Source organism: Chroicocephalus ridibundus, chromosome 1 (genome assembly GCF_963924245.1).
Source record: "Chroicocephalus ridibundus chromosome 1, bChrRid1.1, whole genome shotgun sequence".
NCBI classification, from domain to species: domain Eukaryota; kingdom Metazoa; phylum Chordata; class Aves; order Charadriiformes; family Laridae; genus Chroicocephalus; species Chroicocephalus ridibundus.
Genome location: NC_086284.1, coordinates 157,220,369 through 157,244,799, shown reverse-complemented (window position 1 = coordinate 157,244,799; position 24,431 = coordinate 157,220,369). Strand labels below are relative to the sequence as shown.

The 24,431-nt window shown below is 42.2% G+C and overlaps 1 protein-coding gene across 2 annotated transcripts in view; it reads left to right on the top strand.

Moving 5' to 3' along the window:
• TMEM178B (transmembrane protein 178B) overlaps nucleotides 1-24,431 on the top strand; it is a 233,928-nt gene that overhangs the window by 192,116 nt on the left and 17,381 nt on the right. For both annotated transcript variants that reach the window (XR_010069044.1, XM_063319888.1), the window contains exon 3: nucleotides 9,830-9,967. Coding sequence is in view for 1 of the 2 variants with exons in the window: in XM_063319888.1 (XP_063175958.1) it covers nucleotides 9,830-9,967 (138 nt within the window). In the remaining variant the exon portion in view is untranslated. The remainder of the gene's footprint in view (nucleotides 1-9,829; nucleotides 9,968-24,431) is intronic.

The window sequence follows — 24,431 nt, the reverse complement described above, 5'->3', positions numbered from 1 at the left end:
TGTTTCTTGCTTCCTGTCACACTCCATTTGTCATCTTTAATACAAACTTTACTTTAATTTTTCTCATCACTCTCTTCCATTCTCCATCTGTTTTTGTCCTCTCTTCTCTCCTCACTGAAAGAAAAAGGGAGGAAAAAAATTGTTTCTGTTTTTTCTTCTGCTTCCTTTTGGCCCTGGTGAGCCCTGGCCACCTTTGCAAGACGTGGTTCAAGAGACACTAAACAAACATTAGATTTTAGTATACTGGATTTGTAGATACTGCAATGGTGGCTGGCATAGAAAAGGCAGAGTGTAACAGGGCAGAGTGTGCTCCCTGTGGAAGCAGACTTTTGTAAACTATATATAATAGGATATAGGGCTTTCTGTACCCGGATTATTTTTACACAACTGTTACTGTACTCTGTACATCATTATTATCTGAATACCTCTGAAAAAAAAAAGTGGTGAATTGGCTTCCACAGCACCCCTGGGATATTGGAAAAAGCCTGATTTTCAGAGGAAAGCTTCAGAGCACCCAGCCCTCCCAGTGATTTCAGGGAAAGCAGAGCTCACTGAGCTCTTCACTCTAGATTAGATGCTCAGTCCCTCGAAGGCAGGGGTGCTGGAGAGACCACTTGCCCCCAAGGCGTCTCTAGATGCCCGTGACACTCTGGCAGAGGTGCAGGATGAAGCTTGCTCTGATGCCCTGCTTTGCATTTCCTCCTGTGCACTGTGCCTAGTGTGTGAGGGGGGGAATAAATGGAGTAATTCAGTCTCCAGTGGTGTCAGAGCAGCACTTCTCACCAGCACTGAAAGCACTTTACAATGAAGGGTGTCGTCTTTGCCCTGAACCCCAGAGCCCATCGCAGCTTTCTTCCAGAACACTGGAGAAGGCAGGAAAGCTTTCATTTAGAAAGCTGGGCTTTCCACCTGGCCTCTCTCACTGCTGCCGGGCTGGAGGTGCTTGGCGCAGGGAGATGGTGCCTCACATCCTCCAGGAATGATCTCTCTGGCCAGGCTAACGTGGTGCTGAGGGACTGTGTTGTTCTTCCTCCCCAGCAAGATCGTACTTGTGGTGTCGTGGCTCAAAGGAGAGGTCACTTAATGTAAGAGGTGACCAGCATGAAGAAGTGTGTACTCCCTGAGTTCTTCAAGGGAACAGGAAGGAAGAAAAATGAAAACAAGCACAGCTCTGATCTGATAAAGTCCCAAAGTTCAAACTGAAATTGAGCAGAAGCCATTTTATTATATCTGCCTCAAATTCTTCAGCACCTGCATAATCCGTGAAAGCTGTGTAATGAAAAGCCTCTTGGCATGGCTACAACTGGGAAATGTTTGCTTTGTGTGGCCTCACCTAGCAGAAGCAGGAAGGATTAAAGTTATGAATATGAAGAAGGATGGCCAAAAATGCGGGTGCCTCAGACTTTCTTCCCCGTTTCTAGGGAACGACAGAGGGAGAGGAGGGATGAAAGGGTTGACTGGGCAAATTACAAGTGTACTCTGCTGGGACAGAAGCTTGGAAATGTTCCTAGATGATCGTATATTGCAGTGCTAAAAGCCCGGATAGTAAATCTGGAGAGAGAAAGACTCTTCAAGATCAGTTCTGGAACATCACTGAATAAGTAGAAATGATCAGCTTCAGGTACTTTCTGAGAAAAAAGGTCTCCTCACCAGAATTAGAAAAGAGGGGGGAATGGCTTGGAGTAGGGTAGGGTAGGGTAGGGTAGAGTAGAGTAGGGTAGAGTAGGGTAGAGTAAAGTAGAGTAGAGTGGGATAATGCTTTGGCATAGGCTCAGCTACTCTGGCCCACTACATCACCTGTTGTAAGGGCAAAGCTTTTGTTTTCTTCCTAGCCTGCTGTCACTCAGAGCTGAGCAGCAACACAGCAGGTAATAAAAAATCCTTTTTCTTCCCTGGCCAAAGTTTCTTTTTCAGCAGAAAGGGAAGTAGAATTGGAGCAAAAGGATGTGGGATGGTATTTACAGCCATCTTTCTCCCAAGACCTAACATAAGTTTTCTGCCTTCTACAGTAGCACTGCATCTGATGTGTTAAATTTCTGCTGTGCTATTGCCTCCTTTATGCATTGACCTCTCTAATATCTATATCATAAAGTCTCTTGAAGACAAATCCATCTTTTCAGCCGCACGAGACACTTTTTCTCGCCTTTTCCCCCATGCACTTAAACAAGCTTTGTTTCCTTTCTTCTCTTCTGCCTCCTTAAATCTCTGCCTTATTATCTAGGGATTGTCTTTTGTCTTCTCTCTGCTATACACAAGCAAAAGGCAAGAATAAAATGAGGACTTGATATTTGTCATGGTTTGGGCTGGCCTGGCCACTAAAACGAACAACAGATGCTCTCTAACTTGTCTCCCAAGTGAGAGAAAAATGAGAAAGGAAAAATAATATTAATAAGAAAATAATGAAATATATACAATATATACAAAACCAATATCGAGCTCACAGGGTGATGATCATGTCACCAGCAGACGCTGGGAAAGTGCAAGGCTGGACTCGGCAATGGATGGGGCTGAACTGAGGAACTGGATTCAGTAACACATGGATCAGGATCAAAGGCAGACAAGTAGTCAGAGTCCTCCTCAGATGACAGCGATTGAAGAAAGAGACACTGGTCCCTTTGGTTGCTCAGCTTTTATACTGAGCATGATGCAGATGGGATGGAATAACCCATTGGTCAGTTTTGGGTCACCTGTCCTGTCCACTTCTCTCCGTAGGTGTGAGACCTCTACACTCTTCCACTTCTGACCCTCCAAGTTGGTACATAACAAAGTTATCTGACCTTAGTCAGATAATAAGCAATAAGCAGAAGCAGAAGCCTCTCTGCATTCCATTCCTTGGTATTCGCTATAAATATCAGACCTTATCTCTCTGGAAGCGGACACTGTATGAAAAACATGCCGTTAATTTCAGAGAGTGCAGTTAAGTTAGAAGAGACTTAACTTGAAAGTAAAATCACTGAACAGAAAATTGGTTCTGTTTTACCTCAAGCCAGGACAATATTCAAGCTCCAGATGGTGCTTTCAGCCACTGCAGAATTTCGTAGGCCCCTGGAATTTTCCCAAATACTGGAGGAGTTGCTTTCAGACAGTAACACACCAGTGTGTGACCTGGTCTGGGATGCCCCCTCCCTCTCTGGGGCTTTATGAGAAGGTTCACCGGAGGCAAGAAATTGCAGTGTCACTTGGAGTTTGCCGATTGTCAGCATGAACCTCTAAAGACAGGACTTCATTCCTCCTCTGATGAACTGCTCACCTGACTCTAAAGTTGTGGGATTTCTTATGAAGGAAAGCAGGCTAAAATGCCAGCAGTGCACAGCTGTCACCTTCCTTTTGTGATTGTTTCTGTTTTAATTACCTGTAAGAACACTTAAGAACTCTGACGGAGGAAAACCAGATAGATGGTCTGTCCTGACAAGAATAAATCATATAGATGTTCATTCTACACCCAGTCCTGAGGGACTTGTAGGCTAGCACAGACCACAGCCAGTTTGTGAAGCTTCCTAGCAGCATTTCCACGTAGGCAAGTTCATACGTGCTGGCAACCAAACACTTAACACTTCATCACACAGCCAACAAACTCTAGTCAAGAGAAGGTGATGAAATTTTCTGGTTTAGGAGAAGTTATCTGTGTATCTTACAAACGCCATTGCACCTCTTATGATATGAAGGCTTACCTACATCCTTTAGAGTGCCTGTTTCTTTCTGTGAGGGCTTTCTGCTGCTCTTTGTCTCAGCTTTGAGAGGGTTATGTTCTAGTGTATGTGTTTGTGACGTGTATTTCCGAGTCGCTGTCTGGTGTAGAGTACTAACATATAAATATAATCCAATCCACTGTTAATTTTGTTGAAGTGGGTTGTACTCATTGTGATTGTGTTAGAGTAATCTTTAAACTGAAGACTGGGTTGACACATGATCCAGTAAAAGGCACTCAGAGATTTTAGCTGAGTCTCAGGTAGACTAATACATATTTCTGTTCTTATCTCTCCATACCTGAAGCGTAAAGAAAGATTAAAACCTTACCCTCTACTTGCCAACCTCATCCAAAATACAGTCTTAAGCTGTGCAGAGAGAATCGTGACAGCCAGAAGATGCCACTCAAAATCACCTGCATTAATACTCATTTGTTCGTTGTAGCTGGGAGGTGCTTGGGCTGGCATTCAGTAAAAGACACATCTGCCCAATTTTAGATCTTGTCCCACCCTGTAGTTTTGAGGCAAGGTAAGAGAAGGGGTGATGACAGAGAAGGGTACGTCTATGCTGCTGATTCTTTGTAAGAAGTCATTTAAAGAAAGCTTAGTGAAATCTGGTAAATTGTGTGCTTGGGCTGTGTGCAGTTCTTGAACAATTTCCAATACCTACATTTGTTTGGAAAAAGATGAAAAGGGAGTGATTTAGACTCTTTTCAAGTACAAATGTTTTTAGTCCCACACTGGTAAAGACAAATGAGAATGAATCTAGTACAGGAGGGTATAGATCAAAGTCACCTGCAATGAAGGATTATGCTAAAGAAATATGCTATCCCAGTCTATTTCTGCTCATGGTGATACTATATTATGACATTTGGTCCTAGGTGGGCACAGAAATACATTTGTGATTTCCTTTTCACTTTCCCCTTTCGTTGGGACACCTCAGGAAAGAACAGTGCTATACCCAGAATGTCTTCCAAGCTGTTCTAGATATTCTGGATACAGACTTCAGGGTCCTTAGTCCTTGTGGACCTTTCTCTATTAGGAGAAGAAAGGAGGCGATGTAGGATGGACTATCTGACACACTATTTGCAGCAGTATTGCAATTTCTGATGGTCTGACTACAGGCACTGCAGTTTGATCTGGTAACAAATGGTTGACAACAAGCAGTTGTGAAAGCACAAGCGGTGCTGTGCGGTTAAAGGGCAGAAAGGCAGAAAGCCCAATAATATAGATTCAATTATACACTCCTCCACAAACTTTTCTCGTAGCCATGGGCGGGCTGACTATTCTCATCTTGTCTTCGTTTCCCCATCTTTCACAAGAGGCTCGTATTTTCCTTCCTGTATGTGTTGTGAGGAAAGTAATCTCTAATATTTTTGAAGTATTATTAAACCCCTCTGTGGAAAGGAAGATAGATATCAACAGGAGGACTGAGCCTTGCTTTAGAAAGATGACTTGCAATTTCAAGGAAGAGGACAGGACATCAGAAGTCAAAAAGGCATACTGAAATTTTCAAGAAGCAACGCTGATTCAGAACATGTTATGTTTGCAGCTGCTGAGGTGTGAAACTTCTTCCACGATGTGACAACCAGCATGAATTACTTTATTGCTCACAACAAATACAGATGGACAGATATCAGGGTGAAATGAAGGGCAGGGGCATTTGCAAACTAACAGAGACAACCTTCTACCACATGCTGCTTGGAAATAAATAGATCTTAATCAGCTCTTCTGCCTTTCTTTATCTTCAGAAAACCTTTAGAGTTAATATTCTCCAGCGGAAGACTAAAATGCTTTTAGGAAGTGCGTGCTGTTTTATGAGAATCTGTCCCTATTTTAAGAAGGTTGTCTAAAATGCTAATGTTTCTCTTTTCATCACGATTCACAAAGCTTGTGGCTTTCAAATTTACCATTTAGTTTCAGCCATGGGAATTGGATTACTTCATTCCCTGTCCCTTCTCCAATGTTATCAGTCAAGAAATTTGTTGTTTCCAGCCTACATGAACATGCTGCCTGTATTCCGTGCCTGATGATCCACGTTGCTTTTGAGTCAGGATTGCATTCCCTGCCTATTACATGCAGCAGCACCTGTAGCAGTGATAGGCATGGAAAGTACTCCCAAGGGGAAGATATTCACACATAGCTTTTAGTCTGTTAATATAAAAAAGAAAATGGGATGACTGAAACATGAGTGGAAAGATAATATTGCACTTTCACCCACAAGTGACGGTGGCATCTAAGTCCACGTAGTAAATCATTGAAACTACTGGTCACACAGGCAAGGCATTGAAAATCAACTTCTGTATTATAGCTCTTACAGAACAAGCAACGTAATACCTTCCTTACTTGCATCCTTTAGCTACATTTTTAAAGGTTTGGGTTATTAGATGGTGAAGGGGGATTTGTTGTACCCCCGCAATCTGTGCACTTTGCTACAGTGTGAGGGTGGGTATCCAGGAGAGGATCAGCTGTAAAACCAGCTAAACAGTGCACAGAAGTGAGCTCAGGTGAGGTGTGTTCGCTGTTGCAGCTTCTGTTTGGCTGCATAAGATTCAACAGTGCATTTTGCTGGCATAGTCACTCTTTCTGTTGATTGGGATTGTCATGCCGTGATCCTGAGATGCTGTAGTTACTCAGAGAGGTTTTTCAAAGAAAGAAAGAGTGTAAAGAACCGTTCATTTCATAGTCTAAAAATAAATAAAAGCAATTTCAGAAAAATAAAAAACCAAACCCAGGATGTGCTCAAATGTCATAAAGTGGTGTTACATGACAAAGCATGACCCTTTTACCTTTGCAGGATGTATTCAGGAAAGGTCTTATCAGTGCCAATCAAACTCAGACAAAACGCCATCAATTTATACTGATGAGCTATTGTTTATTTATATGTCAACCCCTGCTCCTAAATGAGCAGAAGGAATTTATATATTGCCTCAAGTACACAGTGCAAATCTTTGCTTTTCTGCTGTCCTTTCCATGTCAAGCACCACACCAACAGAACAGTAATCATAAAAAGTACCACTGATAGAGGTTTGTGTTCGGAGAATATAGGCTCCTGTTCCCTGGCTTCCTCCTCACTAAATAGCCTGAGGGTAATGATTCGATTACATACATTAAGTACTCTCCCACTAAAGAATCACTTTGAATAGACTTGTTTCCAGCACTGACCTCAGCTTCATGTGGCCTCTGACAGGTGAGGAGCACCTGGAAGATGATCTTGGACAAGTGCAGGCTGTTTATGAAACCAACTTTGCAACCCCCTTTCCCAGCTGTCATTTGCAAGGTCTGCCCTTGAGGAAGGTTATGGCAGGACAAAAGCCAAGATGGTTTTGAACAGAAAAGAAAGTTTATATTTTATTTATTTCAGATAAGCCCTAATGGATGGGCTTGTGAGGAGCAGATTTGCAAGTGGCCTAAGCAGTGGCAATCTTAAACTAAGCCCACTGAACTTGCAAGAACTAAGATTTCATAAAGAATTTCAATTTTGAATTTTTTTGCATGTGGTATTAAGTGTCTGTCAGAGGTTAGCTTTCTGGCTGTTTTTTTTCAAGAGATAATGTAAGCCCAGAGTTAAGATGATGATGGATTTTGCTGTGTTGTTAGAAAGGGAATTTCAGGTTCCATCAGGAAGAGAGGTCAAGTGAAACAAACCTCAAAATTGAGCCTAGAAATCTTGGTCCTGATACTTTAACTCTTCTATTCAATGGCAAAACTCACACTGATTTTAGTGGGGTAAAAAACATTCCTTAGTTTGGTATATAGGATGTGGGGATGCTTGTGATCTCCCCTGGGACCTATGAAAACTGGCTGCATCAGCTAGTCATTGGGCTAGGTCTGAGTAGTTACTGACAACTTGCGGAGGAATAAAGCTATTTAAATTCAGCTCATTAAAAGCAGGTTGTTAGGGTATGTTTCCATTAGGACAAGCAAGTGCTGTTACCCAGAGTCAGCAGTCGCCAGTTAAAATGGAAGGGTTTTGTAGAGCTGACACAGACAGCTGTGCAGCGCTTCTGAGAGACGTGTTGTGCTGTTATTAAAGATGACACAGGAAAGAGTAAACGTTTTATGTTTTTATCTGTCTTTCAAATTGAGCCCAGGCCTTCACGGACTGAAAAGTAGGAAGACGCATAAAAGATGCTTACCAACATTCACCGATTGTTTTAGAAAGCACTCAGAAATTCCCAAGGAACAGGGATTAGGGTTGCCTGTGGGAAGTACAATTTTCTGGAGGAACTATGTTGGTTTTTTCTGCACCAGACCTCCTTGAACATATTCAAATGCTTTGTGGGGAGCTTGTATTTAGTTTTTTGGTGGGACAGCCACAAAACCTAAGATAAAAGTCTGAATTTTAAGATGTGTATCTTGTTAAAAGGACCCGGGTCATTGGTGGGCTGAAGGCCTGGTAATCTTTATGTTGTCAGAGGAATTCCTTGCAAAAAACAGTGACAACGTACAGGAACCGGTTATAGTTTCAAGGGAGAGGTTGTGTTCTGCAACTCGATCTTGCATAAGTATTGCTATAATGAACACAGCCCTGAGTAAACTGCCTTCCACTGAATCAAACCATTCTGTCCCAGGACACTTGGAGACCTTGTGGACACTTAGCATTTTGGATAAGAACTTTTATAAATCTCTGATGATGTTAATTTATCACTGTTCATAAATTTCAGTGAATGTGCACTGCTGGTATTGGGGGTCCTTTTGATCCACTGTGGGAAAAGGGTGAAAAATAACAGAAATTGAGAAACAGTCAAAGGCTAGCCAAGGAGAGAAGCTGCCACAGAGGCTGGTGGATGATTCACAGTTTTCAAATCTTCCTCTCCCTGTCATAAGCATTCTGTTTCTTGAAAGAAAGTTAAATCATTGCTAAGCAAAAAAAAAAAAAAAATGTTTCAAGAAGGAAACAAATGTTCAGAGACCTGACTTGGCTGGAATTTTCCCTGCATGTATACTCTTGACAAATCAGATCTTAAGCTTTCTATACGTGCATGAGGGGAGACAGGGAACAATCAAATGTTAGTGAAGATGCCCCCATCTGTTCCATTATTTGAGGGTGTAAAGATGGTCTTCACTCTCATAGTACTTGCTATTTTGGTTGCCAGGTGGTCTTCCTGCACAGATTTTACATCATAAACAGCTGTGAAGACTTTTTTTCCCCAGCACATGCAGGAGGAGGGATCCCAGTAGTCCCATCGTTTTTGCAGAAGGCAAATATGCAATACAGTCAGTTCTTCATTTAAGGGTTCCTTACATTAGGTCTCAGGAATCTTTTTCCTTTATTTATGAAACAAATACAGGTCAAACATACACACGTACCAGATTTAGTACTCAGTCCCCGCTTGTAGAGCTTCCCTCCAGCCCCCTGCTCTCCTCCTACTCTCAGTGCTCCCTAGAGTACTTAAAAAAGTCCTCACCAAAAATCATCGGACAAGGTCACCGTCTAGATACAAGAGAGGGCAATAAAGTGTCCTATGCCCCAGCTGTGTACCTGCAGTGCATTTATTATCACTGATACCAGAACATCTGGGTGTCTCACCATCCTGGAGGTACCGACTTTCACACACACCATCACTGGACAGCAAGGCACTATGGCCCAACTTACACATGGGAAGCCATGTCTCAGAGGGATTCGGTGACCTGCCCAAGATCACACAGGGGGTCAGAACTGAGGTAAATCCCCCGTCGTGTCTGTGCTGAAACAAAGCATAGAGACTGCTTTGCCATACCAGTTTGAGCAGGTACATCCACTGGATGCAGTGGAGTAAAAGATGCAGACAAGAAGGCAGGTTCTAAACCCACGCTGTACTAGTACACAGAGTCTAGAGCTATTAGGCACAGCATTGCACTGAGGCCATTTTACAAATTCTAATTCCTGAGCAAGTTGTCACAAGTCACTTGGGTGCATATGCACTGAGCTTCATTGTGTGGTGAAATGGTCACCTCCACCCTCTCCCCGGCCCAAGCTAGTACCTTAATTTATGGATTGTCCTCCCTCTGAACCCTTCTTACTCAAATCATCCAGTGCCAACACACACTGAAGACCTTGCAGATCGGCAACATTTTGGATTAAGACTGTTTTGAACCTCCGATGATGATAATTTATCACTGTTCATGAGCATGCTGTTTTTCTGTCTTCTCCACTGCAGATCTGCGCAGGATGACAGCTGGCTTCATGGGCATGGCTGTGGCCATCATCCTCTTTGGATGGATTATCGGGGTGCTGGGGTGCTGTTGGGATCGAGGCCTTATGCAGTATGTGGCAGGGCTTCTCTTCCTCATGGGAGGTAAGGATGTTGGTGTTTGAAGAAATGTGTTCTTTTCCTTCTTGTTTTTGTGTTCCCTCTTTCCACATGTCCCTCCTTTTCTAAGTCACTGAAAACATGTTTTCAGAGTTGTTTTCGGTGGTCTGTACTGTTTCGTTCCAAGCTCCTTCTGGCGTACATCAAGGATAACCCAACCATAGTGACATGTTCTATCACAAAACAGTATCTGTAAGTCATAGGATTGGAAATGGCCTTCTGAGTTGTTTAATCCAGTGCTCTATTGTTGCAAGTAACACTATCACCCATAAACTTAGTAGTAAAAATCTGAAGATTATGCAAATGTTATTCCCACCACTATCCTATTTCGTAGCAGGACACTTTGATAAGTGGATAACTGTGCTCAAAATTTTAACCTATATTTATTCCTCATCAGTTGTTCTGGAGTCAAATACAACCTTTAGTTTATGTGTCTCTTTCTTTCTCTGATGTACTTATGAAGAGCAACAGTATCCTCTGTTTTCCCACTCTACATACGCTATTTCTTGTTGACTTTTCTCTGTAAGACCAGTTATCAGTCCAGCAGTCCTTTCTGTTCTTGTTTGTACTCACCTTTGTCAAATACGAATGAGAAGGACTGTTCCCAAACAAGGTCTGATCAATGCCTCGTATAGTGATGTGTCAGTTCTCTTTCTCTGCTGGAAATCCCTTGCCTGAAGTATTTTGTGGTTGTATTTGCCTTTTTCATGCTGCGTCACACTGGAGACCCGCAGTCATCCTTCAATTGGATAAAACATCCAGGCCTTTCTCCTCCTTTGTAATTTCCTACTGATGATCTCCCAATTTACAGCAGAGGTTCTGTTTATTACTCCCCAGGTACATGCCCTGGTACTCTGTGCTTTTGAGCTTCTTCCCACTTCTACTACACCAGCCCTCAAGGTCACCCAACATTTCCCATGTAATGTTTCAGCCTTTCTCACTACAGATGTCATCCAGCTTTCTGTCGTCGGCCGGTTTCATGGCACACAGTTACTTGAAATGAAGGGTGTGAGAGTCAAGTCCCAAACACAGCGCTGAATGAATGTCTCAAAGTGAACAGCACTACTTCTGTTCTCTCCTCTTTCCTCTGCTGGTGGTTTTTGTTTGGCTGGGTTTTTGCCCCCCAGGCAGATCATCACTTCAGTGCATTTGGTTGTCTGTTCATCTGTGCTGTGGTGTGACACAGCTAAGAGTGTGAAATACAGGAAAGCTTCTGTAGTCCCAGGAGAGGAGTTAAGTGCTCAAGTAACATATATTTATGTCCCAGTGCTGTTGGTGCTGGTGAGATATACATTAGCTCTCTCGGTGCTCAGAAACACATTTGAAGTCTGCTAGTACCTTGTGCAAGCACACACTGGTCTATGTGTGGATGTCAGTAAATGGTTTGTTGTGGGTGTCAGTACTTCGTGGGCAATGGGTCTGCCAAGTTAGCTTGGTATTTCTTATGTAATTAAAAGCCTGGTTTGCACTGTGGCTATCTTACTGTAATATGCTCAGATATCTGTGTGGTATTTAACTTACTACAGCATGACATTCTGATTAAAACATTAGGACTATACTAAATAAATGCAGAAAACTTCAATTTCTTAGAAACTATGTAAGTCTTGCTTACTAATTGGAAATTATCCGTATATATCGTAGAGTTTGTAGTGTAGCTGCAGCGATTACTTATTGGTTTAATGTTATTTGTCAGTGATTTGAAAGATGGCTGATAAAAGTTTTCAGGTGAAATAAGACTCGGTGTAACCATACATAATAGGATGGGTCACTCACAGCTTACAAAGCCATCTTTTGGTATGCTCAAACAATACGCGTTTCAACGGAGACAGATCCAAGGTCATGCAACTGGGAACAAAAAGTGCCAGTCATTCTCGCAGAATGAGAGGCTGCCTCTCGGAAAGCAGTGGCTCTGAAAAGGTCTCCGGGATCACGGTTGCTGGGATCATCCAGCTGCACAGGAGCTCTCAGCTGCTAAATGTGCCAGTTTTGATGGCAATATGCAATAAGAGCATGAGGTGGGGTTATCTCTGGGCAAAGCAAAGCTATTTCTGGACGTCCTCATCTGGTGTCCATACTAAGGAAGGATGCGGAAAGATTGGGAGAGGTTTGTGGAAGAGCTGCAAAAATGACTCAAGGTCTGAAAAACAAGAAAACCAGCATGCCATGAAAAGCCAATTGCTTGAAACTGTTTAACGGGTTTATAATTGACTTGAACACAGTGTGGAAGTACCTATGCAAGGAGAAGCCATCTGATAGTAGCAAGCTTTTTGACTGAATAGACAAAATAATAACAAGATCCAGCAGCTGGAATCTGAAACTAATTGAAATGAGAGGCACCAGATTATTTTATCTGCCAAATTCTGTCAAGATGTGTGATATTATTAATAAAGATGTGTTGGGAGGAGATCAAATTTATTTTCTGCTCCAGCATAGACAGGTGGATCAGGGCTACAAAAGGTTACTCTTCTCCTTGTTTTGCACAAGTCAGTGCAACTGCTGTACCTTTCCTGATTTCTTTTAACAGCAAATGTGCATAAAGTAACATCTACAAACTGAAGTAGTCAGTAAATAAAAAACACAACAAAAGCCTTCTAATCTAAATGTCAGTAGCTATCAGCGTTTTCAGACTGTGTCATACGTTACATAGCTATTCCTTCTACAGTTTGACCCTTTTTATCGCTGGACAGTGTTTGAAGACAAACTCGTTATTTCTGTCATGGCATAAATGCTGTCAAGATATCATCCTACGTGTCCTCAAAATGCATGGAGTCGTAGTGGCTCTTAGTTTTCCTTAGCTTTTTCTCGGGTCCAATAACAGGAAAAATGCTTTGGGAGGCTTATCACATCTGACCTCATTGCAGATGAGAGGAGACTGTGTTAAATTGGTAGATATATAATCAGCCTGAAATCTAACTTTCCCTTCCATTTGCAATGCTGCTTGTCTTGGCTACGTTTGTACCATTTGCTCCGTTTTAGTTTCTAGACAAATAGCTCTTCTGCAATAATTAAACATTCCTGGCTTACCATATGTATGGGTTTTGTCCGTTATTGCCCATAATTTTTGAACGGCAAATCTCAATGGAGCACTGAGAAATGTGCTGTGATAATCTAACAGGACCGGACGTGGTTTCCTTGGACCTCTGGTAAACAGTCTTCTTGCTGGCCTATGTGGCAGTGCCTAATAAGGACTTACTTTAGTGTACTTGATCTAATTTCTCAGACAAATTGCTGAAATAAGTCATTTGTGAAATGCAGGCCGTTATCTGGTATTAGCTCATCTGGAATCCAGGACATGTAAACTGTGATTTCGAGTGTGTTTTACACTGTTATTCAGTATGTTTTGTAACAAGTTAAAAATTATTAATAATTTATCTTTCCTGTTTAGTTCAAATGTATCTGTATCAACAGCAATCCCAGGTCTCTTATGGCTTCCAAGGTCTTTTGCATAATTTTCTGTATTTATTGTAGAATTTGTACTTGGATGCCTTATCTTGAACAACAGCATTTGTCTGACCACAGTAGGATTTTTTTTCAGTCCCTCATCTTGTATGGACCCAGATGGATACTGCAAATTCTGTTCAGTATTTTGGACTTCATTTTGCATGATGGTACCTATTGCATAGCGTCCTGTACCCAGAGTTGCACTATCTGCAGTAGTTTCATTTCAGTTTTGTCAGTATGATTTTTATCCTGCAAGGTGGGAGAGTTTCTCTTTTGGAGAGTTATTCTGTTTGGAATTGTGCTCTTTAGTTTTACTAAGACTGGTTCATTTTATGCATCTTATTTGAGACTATTTAATTCTATTACAGAAGTGGGTCATACTCAAATTATACATGACTCCAAGCACATCCTCTTGCAGCTTCTTGCATTTTCTCTACGTGCAAATTATGAAAATCTGTGCACCGGTAAAAGCTCCATACTGGGCATGTCATTCAGTAATTTTGCAATTTTATAATAATTTCTGGAACCTTAGAAGCAGCTGTAACACTACTTCCAAATGTCAGAGTCCTGTGGCAAAACTGATGCTTTCATGCACATCAAGTACTTAGTATCAGTCAAAAAGGAATTCAGTTTAAAATCTACTTGAAGAAATGCATGTTGGGTATTTTATATATTGTGATTTGACCAAAGTATATTTACTTGCACCAAAACCATGCCTTTGCTTTTTGAAGTTCAGTTCCCAGGAAGTAGCGCACCCATTTTCTGGCTTTCAGAAGTTCTTTTGAATATGTCCAAATACTTGACTTGTTTGGTTTTATTATCGTGGCAAACCTGTCAATTCATTTGGTTTGTGTCTTTACTCCCTCAACAGCAGGTAATATTATTGCCAGCTCAAGGTCAAATTTCAGTTTTACTTCCAGCCTTGAAGAGTTGGGATGCTATGAATTGGCACACTGGCAACACTACCAAGGCAAATTCCTGTATCTTCAGGAACCCCTCCTTTCAGTTCTTCATCAAGTTGTTTATTTCCTGTATCATGATAAGCAGACAAGCTATATATCCATCTAACTATTGGCTTTGCCACCTGCTCGCCAGTGCATTCATTTTCTTGTTTCAGCATCTCGGATTCTGCTAAGTTGATTGTCCTTCCACAACCACGCAAACCCAACCTCACCACACCTTCCGTTCTTGTACTTGCTTTATAATATCAGCTTTTAAAGACAATCTCTGATAGCCTGCTGTTTTCCTAGTTCATCTCTGATTTGATTTCAGTCAGCTGTTTTGAAACATCACGTGGCCTTCCTTTATTTCTAGTTTTGAGGGCAGGGCTGACTTTGTACCTAAATGCTCCAGAACCCGTTTCCCCCTCATCAAGTGCCTGCCACGGGGAAGGTGGGTGGCAGGGCTGCCCCATGGTGTCACCCTACAGCATTTCGGCAGTGGTTCATCCTCCCCTTCTCTACCTGGTGCACCCGCATCCCTGCTGAACTGCTGTCCCTTGTCCCAGCTGGAAATATAAAATGGCACTTCCAATATCTTGTTCCTGTACTTTCTTCAGCACAAAATTATCCCTGGCCAAAATTACATCCCTGGCCGAAGCTACATCCCTTGCCTTTGTAAATGAATTAAAAGACCCACAAAGAATGGCATTTTATCATCCTTATCAGAGCTCTGTCCTTCAGCTGCACATTCATGTATTTTCCTTTCGTGAGTCTGTAATTTGTATTGAGAACACATTTCAGTGAAATAGTTAGGGGTTTTACTGCATGCCTAACAAGGAAGCCCTTCAGGGAGAGAATTCTGTGTTGTCTCATTTTGTTCCAAATTTACTGCAAATAAATGCAGTAAATCATCTCTGCACTTGTTTACTGTTTTACCTGTTCTCTTCACTCTTATCTGGTCTCTGCCAGTTTTGTCTTGTGACATGCACTTCAGGATCACTTTAGGGTTTTTTCCCTGTTTGCTAACAGTTTCCTTAGAGAAGCATATAATTTTACTAGCCTTGCAAATATTCATTATTCTTTGCAAAGTCAAGTGTGTTTCTTACTGTAACCTTGCTTTGAGCCAATTATAAATTTTACCATTAATAATTCAGTCTCTAATTAGTCTATTTGGAAATTATTCCAGCTGCTAAATGCCCTTATTCATGTGATTTAGCTTCACCATGCAGATCTATAATAAAATGATCTGTAGTCTCATATAGCAGCTCATTTCTTGTCTTTGTCTGGCAACATTTTTGCATGACCTACTGGGCTTGGGGCTTTGCTTGGGAGTCTGAAATTCTCTTTTTTGCTGGCACTGAAAGGCCTGAAAGCCTTGCTGTACACATACAGCCGTGCTATGGAGTTTTCCCTCTCTGATTTTCTGTCCTAGCATTTGCTTTCAGAAACATCAGGAATTTCTTTCATCCTCTCCTCTTCCCTCCTCTCCGGTGATCATCTGCCAATACGGGGGATTCAAGCACCATTTGCTAGCTCCTCTTCTCCCGCAGATTTGAGTTTCTTCTGACCCACCTAAGAGTGCTGGGGAGACATTGCTCTTTGCAGCCCATCCGTACTCACAGGGCTTATGTCAGGGTTACAAAAGCTTCAAACCTTTTCCCACAGCAGAGGTGAACACCACCTATTCTCTCCAGGGCTGGCTGCTGCGGCAGAGATAAGCAGGCAGGAAGGATGTGTGAGAGGGAAGAAAAAATAAAGTTATGCAGGTGTGCTGGCACAGTGTAACGCTTTATTTCAGATACGCAGAAAGGATGTTTATTAAAGAAATAAAGAACAACCCACTTAGGAATGTATGAGTGCATTCTGCTTTTGTATTCTAATCCAGGGAGAAACAACCTTTTATAAATCATTTCCATCCTCCTCCCTTCTCAGAAATATTTCCCAAGTATTCCTTCCCTCATTCCAGGGGTAGGTCAACAAACTGCTTTATTATCCCCACAGCCGGAGGGACGGGCTGACCGTTTTTCACTGCGTCACCTTCTCTTGCCCCAGCCATGCCACGCTTCATGCGGGTCTGTCGCCAGGTGCCGGGGGGACAAGGACACACTCAGAGGTTTGTGCCAACGTGTGTGCTAGAGCCCAGCAGCCACCAGAGCACTACTTGCTGTGTCCGGGAGCTGACGACCAGGCTGATACTGAGGGACGCAAACCCCATCAGAAAGGGGGACTTCAAAACAGGGCTTGGGAGCCCGTGCGGCACAGTTGTCGGTACAGATGTGCTGCACACGTCTGTATCCTCCTTCGCTCCTCGCCTCCATGGAGAGTCTCGTCTCCAAAATCCTCAAGCCTGTGTGCTGTGCTTCCTTCGCCCGCGCTGTGCATATGTTAGTAGATGACAACTGAGGCATCTGTGTGTTTGCAGCCATGGATCGTTACCAGCTGTTGAGTCATTTGAGTCCCAAATTTAACTCACTGTACTTTGAAAATAGCACATAGCGGTAGAAAATAAGAGTGTTTATTCTACACAACTGTGGTCCTGCCATCTCAAAATAATCATTCCGCTGATGAATAATTTAAGAAACAAAACCGGAGCAATTTAATACAGCAAGTGTAAGGCAAAGCTCTGTGATTGACATCTCCTAGGCAGTTACGAAGTACCTTCATAGCAGCTGCCAAGAGGAGGCAAAGAAAAAGATAAACAAAAAGAGAAACTAAAAGACATTCTTCGGAGTTCATGTGGAAATATGTTGGGTCTCACAGGGCACCTAGGATTTCTGTTTCTCACTAATGATCAAGGTCTCTACCCATTCTTCAGTAGTGACATGATCAATCACAACACTGAAGACTGAAGATATTTTCTGTGACCATGTTTACTTTTTTTCTTTTCCACAACATTATTCTTTGAAAATCCAATGTCTTGTGCTTCTTTCCTCAAAAAATAGCGTTAGATAGCTTACATAAAATCTTTTTTTACATATGGAAAGGCAAGTGAAATGCACATGTATGTGCAGAAGTGTATGCATACAGATCTTAAGCAACAGCATGTGACCTTTACAAAAACTGCGGTCTACAATAAGTGGCTGTAATGTGAGCTGTGAAGCTTGGCATAAATGCAGTTTTCACCAGGGCATAATACCTTTTGCCAGTTTGAAAAGTATTTATAATTCAAAAAAAGTTGGATCACTGGGAAAAATGAGGTGCTGATCGTGTTTTAATCCTGCAAGAGATACTAAATTAGTGATGACTGCAGAGAATTTAAGAATTCAGCAAAACTCCTTGCAGACCATTGTAAGAACTTATTTATGTGGATTGACCTCCAGATGGAGACAAAGGCTGGTTTGTATCAAGAGATGCCATAAATTGGTTATGAAAGTCTTTGAAACAAACCCCAGCACGACAAGGTCAGTCCCCGCTCTGCCATGCCTCCCGCACCGCAGACTAGGCTCTTGTTCCTACTTGTGCTTTTGGTTAAATTTTGCATTATGCTCTAAAGTGATTTAAGGCCTCGAATTGGAATGAACTTGAGTTAATGTACAGTGCTAATAGGTTTTAAATGTTTAAGCCTCTCTAAGGCTCTTGATTGTTTAAAACCGTCAAACACATTACAAGGGTGTTGGGAAAGGCAGAAAAGGAGTTGATGAAGGTCTTTATGGACCTGTGATGAGATCCTGAACCCGGAGCAGCCATGCAGGCTTTGTGCCTCAGTACCCATCAGGCAGTAAAGTAACGAGGCTGAGCGCTGCATATTAATATAATAAGAGTTAGCCTGGTTTTAAAAATAGACTTTTCCCTCACTTTCAGGATTTGTCATTCCCTCTTTTCAAACAGCTCTCTCCTACACAGCTTCTGGTACCCCTCACAGATGGGGCTGCAGGTCATGTTCTTTGGTCCGGTTTTAGGCTATGTCTCTGGGGCCTAAAGAGTGGCTCTTCTTTTCTTATGTATTTCAAAACCTGGACACTGATGGATACATGTCCACATACATATATATATATATATATGGATATAGGTCCACCGGACATATACATATCCAGCCCATATACATGGATAGGACCGGAGGTGCTTCTTCATCCTGACCAACTAAACGTTAGTAGTCACCCTTTACAAATTAGTATCACTTTCCTTTTGGATGTTATCTAATTTCCTATTTTTACTCCAAAAATAGACATTGACATACATCCCCCTCACCATCTTTTGAGGCTTTAATATGATGTCAAGGTGGCCTGTTTAGCGTTTCCAAGCTAGCAAACAGTTGCTCAGCGGACTGCACAAGGCTCACCACACATTATGCTTAAAAGGCAGAGCTGGGGTAGCGTGTTAAGTCTTTACTTCTAGTACTTCTCTATGTTTAGTGGTGCACTGAGAACACATTTTACATTTATTTATTAATGCTGGCACCCATTTTGAAAACAAAATAGCAAACTCTCTGGAAATATGAAAGATCACCTACTTTCACTGTACAGGCTTCTGTGCGTCACTGTGTACCTGCCACTGAAATGTTCTTTTAAAATTTTGTGTTGCAATACTCTTCAAGGGGAATCATAATACCCATCTTTGCATCCCCTACAGCATAAGTTCAAAAGCAGAGTTATGTCCTTCTTCTCACAGAATATTATTTTCATGAGATGCTATTTTTTTGCAATACCTGAGGAATTTAGCTGATTCTTTAGGTCAATACCATCAGACCTAGCTCTGAAAAGCCGGAACCTAGGAGTTAACACCTCCATAAGAGAATGGGGGTGGGGTGGGATATAGAAATTTTTTTTTTTTTCAAATCAGTAACACAGCTGTACTGCAGTGTGTAGTCATTTAGAGGTCTTTTTTTTTTTTCTTTTTTTTTTCCTGGAAGGAAAGGCACAGTGAGAGAATTCATTGTCAACTGCATAGCATTTGATCTCCATGGAAACATTATCAGCTGACTTCAAAGTCAACCTTCAAATAAGTTGGATTTTTTTTTTCCTGTGGCTCGTTTCTGATGCTCCTAGACGTGCATTTGCACACTGGGGGAGAAATACCAACACAACCAATTCCTGCAACCTTGTAGCTGGTCACAGAAGAGCACTGGCATTTAGGAGAAAGAGAGGAAAGGCTTCGTGATGAGGTGCAGAGATCTCATAGTCTGGAGGAGTCTGGAGGAAAAGACAGGGCAAGTAGTGTATGTGTACCTATAAACTCATTGTTTTTCAGTCTTCACTCAAATCAGTCTCCCTGAACCGAGCATACAGTAAATTAAGGAGTCAGCTCACTCGGGCTTTTCAGCAAAAAGAAATCTTCATATTCCTGTGTGTGTTCATTTTAAGTCAGCTATACTGGCTTGTAATTTCTCCCGCACCAGGATGGGATGTACTGACAGAAGCACCAGTACCTTCTAGAGTTACGAGAGAAGGTACGAGAAAACCTAGTATAGTCTATGAAGGGCATGCAATCTACTTTGCTTCTCAGGGATGTCAGTAGGTCTTTGGGAGGCTGACAGAAGGTGAATTAAAGTAGAAGCAAAGTAGGGGAGACAGATACAATAGAAATACAAAAGGCTTTCCCATGCACAGCCCTGGGAAACAAGTTATGTATATTTTAAAATTCTGTGGTTGTTCCTTATCCCTTAATAATGTCACCAGGTCTTTGATCAGTTGCTGGCTTCTGAATTCCAATGGCAAGATGTATTAAGGCCAAAGGAAGACAATGAAAACAAAACTGGCATTTATTATTGGGTTTGTTTTTTGGAAAAAACAAAAAAGACGTTTGCTTTGTTGTTTGCATGCCTGGCATCAAAAAGGAAAGAACACTGTTGCACATGCAACAGAAGGAAGAGTAATACTGGCATGATTTGCTAGGCAGGAAGAATTCTTTACAGAGAGAAAGGGGAGTAAATTTCTGTGTGTGGCAGATCTTGTTAAATGGAGAGACTGAAGCAAGGTTTAGATTCACCTTTTTGTCTCCTCAGGTTGTCAACTTAGAAAAACAACATTCCCCTTGGACAAATCACTGCTACGCTTGCTTGGTCTAAGCTGCCTGGAAAAAGTCCAACCGGCCACTGGAAATTCCACAGAAAAAGATCTGGACCTGGCAAAAACTAGATGAGCGGGGCCTTCTTTGTTTCTGCCCAACCTGGCTCTTTCAGGGGTTACAGAGATGAGTCGTGCTAATGTGCTTGTGTGGGCTGCAGAGGTATTTAATCTGCAACAGGATAGGAGATTTCAGCATGTGACCCTTTAAGGGAGTAATGAAGGGGTCAGGGTAGTTTATTGCTTGCAAGCAACATGAATGATGTAGATTTCACAGGGGTGGGCTGCATCTAGTGGTCCTTGTTGGCAAGACAATTACATCTTATTTTGATTTCTGGCTATTATATCTCAATAACTTATATCTCAATAAAGAATTCTTCCTGTCCAGCAAATCATGCCAGTATTACCCTTTCTTCTGTTAAATGTGCAACAGTCTTTCCTTTTTGATGCCAGGCATGCAAACAACTTAGCACATACAGAAAGGATTTTTTTGTTCCTGGCAGGTCAGCTCAGGGAAAGAGTAATAGGGCCTGGAGCCTTTTGCAGCAAAGATCCTTAGTTCACATCATTCAGTACAAACAACAAAAAGTTGGACAACCGGAGTCCTTTGGTCACTTGAAAAAATGAACGGATAGGCTTCTCTCCAACACCTGAAGGGGGAAATATCCGAATCAGGTAGCCACCACCATCACCCAGGGCTCCCAATGTCTTCTTTAATAGTGCCTTCAGCAAAGAAAAGGATTAAAAAGGCATGCGAGTAACTCTACCCTTTCAGCCCTGAAAGAATTCCCTCTAAGAATATTTTTAGTGGCACACACTAGGCAGCGTGGAAGAAGGCTGCACTGAAGTTGTTTGTGCTGTGTCTGTTCTCCAGTCTCACTTGTCTTGAAGAACATCTGTGTGAAGACTTTTCAGCAATTTAAGTTTTCCTACAAAAGAAAGATTACACAAACCCTCTGAGGCTCCTTCTGAAATTCCGTCTGAGAGAGGTTCAGTTTTTTGACTGGAAGAAAAAGTCCTTACTTGGAGAGAGGCAAAATGACCTGGTTGTTAAAAGACCAAATGCAATATGGTGAATGGATTCCTCATGCTATGGGAGATGTCGTGTGCAAGGCAAACCTAACCTGGCCCCGTAAGTTTCTCTTCAGCTCTGTCAAGTGCTAGGCTGGGAAGCACCTGCCTGAGGTACAGTTTGATACTAAACTTCTGTGTCTTGTCATCTGGAAAATCTAAGATGTGATGGAGTCCCTCAAGTTTGCTCAGACCTCCAGTGCCCCTTTCCATTTAATCTTTTAGCCTCTGCCTGGGCCATCCTGGGAGGTCCCTACTGCAGGGGATGAAAGAAACCTGCCGGCAGCCTTTGCATGTTGCCAAGCAAGGTTCTTGCCAGCACAGCGATGGGATAATTTCACTAACCTTTGATTACGATGTTTCTTCATTTTGACATTAAGAGATCTTCTTCCTTTCTTTCCCTTCTGCTCCCAGTAAAATACCGAACCACATCGCACTACTACAACTGGCAAAATTTTTGCAGCTTCCTCTGTTGTGGCTGCAAGTTCACGAGCTGTTATGTTTGCTTAATGGCTGTAGTCAAGTCACTTTATTATTGCTAGGTTATTTTGGGGGGGTCATAGGAATCACCATTGCTAAAGTAATCAGGGGGCTATTCAACTCGGGCTTTGATCAACTCCCCTATTTCTCCCTAGTCCATTTTATCAAAACAAAGTGCCTTTAGCTAAGTCGTATTGCCTTTGCCTTCCGTGCCAACCCCTATCATCAGAGAGTGCTTGCTCATAGCTGGTGCTCGCTGGCTGCTGTAGTGCACAGCATGGGGATCCACTCCTGGTGCAGTCCCATGCGCTGTGGGATGTGGCAGCAGAAATGTCACCATGTGCAAATCTGCGGGGTGCTATAACGTGCAATATAGATTGACTGTCAATTGTACCAGCACGGCAAACTGGAGATCAGCCCTTGACTGCTGTAATATTGTTCCATATACTATATTGATTTATATGAGCCTAAGGATGGTACCCATTAAGTATTTGCAGTTGTGACAGAGGATACATGGTCCTCTGATGCCATAACATATTACGGCTTGTGCAGCGGCAGTTCAATAGACAGGCACCGCTGCTGAAGGAACACGCAGCAGATGTCCAGCTCTGGTGGGGTATGGATGCTGTTGGTACATTTTGAGGTAGGAGGCCAAAGGCCAAATGCAAACCGCATTCTGACAGTGGCTATAATGCAATAGCATAGCACCGCTATAGACCCCACAGTTTACGCCGGTTCTTAGTATAAAATAAAAATGTATTAAGTTCCAACCCAGGTGGGTTTATCGCCTCACAAGGACACCGCACTAAATCTCCATCACCCAGTCAGACTTCTCTTTCCATCTCAGCTTTTTTTATAAGGGCAATTTTCCAGTAAACCCCTTCCTATTCTGCAACCTATTGGTGATGCTGCAAGCTGCTTCTGCTGGAACAGTACATAATTAAGCAATAATTTATATTCTATGCGTGTATGCACAGAGCAATAAAGTGTTCTCAAGAGCTGCGTGCTGCTGAGGCGTTTAATCCGTGCACAGAAGGAGTTTACTGCAAAGCTACTCCCTTCAAAAGGCTTTTGTCATCACTGCGTTGGGAGGGAATTCGGTTTATTCTTTAATAATTTCATTTGATTGTAATATAATTTAAATAGCTAATGGTACACACTCCACCTTAGGATCAGACCTCATTTTATTTGTTTGTTTGATGTACCTTGAAAATAGTAAAAACTAGTAGGGCAAAGAGAAAGTAAAGATAATGTTGTTTCACTTGTGAGACTTTTTTCCCCATAACCCTATAATAAAGAAGTGACGATAATTAAATAAACAGCACTCCTTCCGAAGACATTAGTGGCCACAAATTGCCATCAATCGCAGCTACTAGAAATACTTTAAAGGGTGGAGATTCACATTTATTTGAAAACTGCTTGGTTTCAGAGGACATCTTAAAATCCATACCTTTGTGTTTCTCTTTTTATCTACTAGTGGTTATAAGTAATACTTGACATTTTTATCTCTGCAAAAAAAGCAGAAAGGAAGAAGAATCAGGGTTTTTTTGTTTGTTTACATCTGACAGCACGGTTAGTTTGTGAGTCATTTCTGCCTGTTGCGGGGGGAAGGGAGAGAACAAGCATTGTTCCATCAGACGTGGAAGAAATGTTTTCCAAATAATGAGAAAAATGATTTGTAGAGAGGAGGGTCTCAGAGGTGGGCTTGGTCACCAGATCATTGTAACTGCTGGCTTTCTGCATTTCCCTTGACTTCAAATTGGTGACGTCTCCTTGAGTCAGACACCTCACCCCTAATACTGGGGAGGAGGATGTTTAGATGAAGGTCCTGTAGCGAGGCCTGTTTACACACCAGCACCATGAAGGCTCACCTTCGTTTGCAGTGTATCTAAGAAAGGCAGCAGTTCTTGTCTCACAAAACACCACAGACCCTGTGAAATCCCTCAAGCTCTATAGCTCCCGAAGCCAAGCCAGGTCTGTGGGCGAAGGACGTGGTTCAGGGGGGCACTAGCGTGAGGCAAAATTCAAACATATTTGGTACGGATGGTTTGAGCCTGCTTGTGTTTAAAGCGGTTCACTCACAAGCGGTTCTGCTCTCCCCTGGAGGTGAAGTTTGAAAACTGCGGACGGAGGCATTGCAGCCCCTTGCACAGCCAGAATAATTGGAAAGAAAAGGAACATTTACTGGGAAAAAAAAATAATAAAAAAATTCCTAGCAGCAGAGGCCCACAGCTTTGCTTGATAAAATCATGCTTAAAATAGCTACACCAAAGGGCTCTGACTCATAATCCACACCGAATTAGGCTTTGACCGACAATGATATTACCTTTCCCAGCCATCCCTTTCCTGACCACATCTGCCCCTTGCAGCAAGGATGGCAGGACCCCAATCTTGTACACATATATAGCGAATAAGTTCATCTTTGTCCTAAACAAACTTCCAGTCTAAATGGAAGAGACATTCAGTACAATGTTTAATATTCTTCTTCCATAAGATATAGGAAGGAAAAGCGCA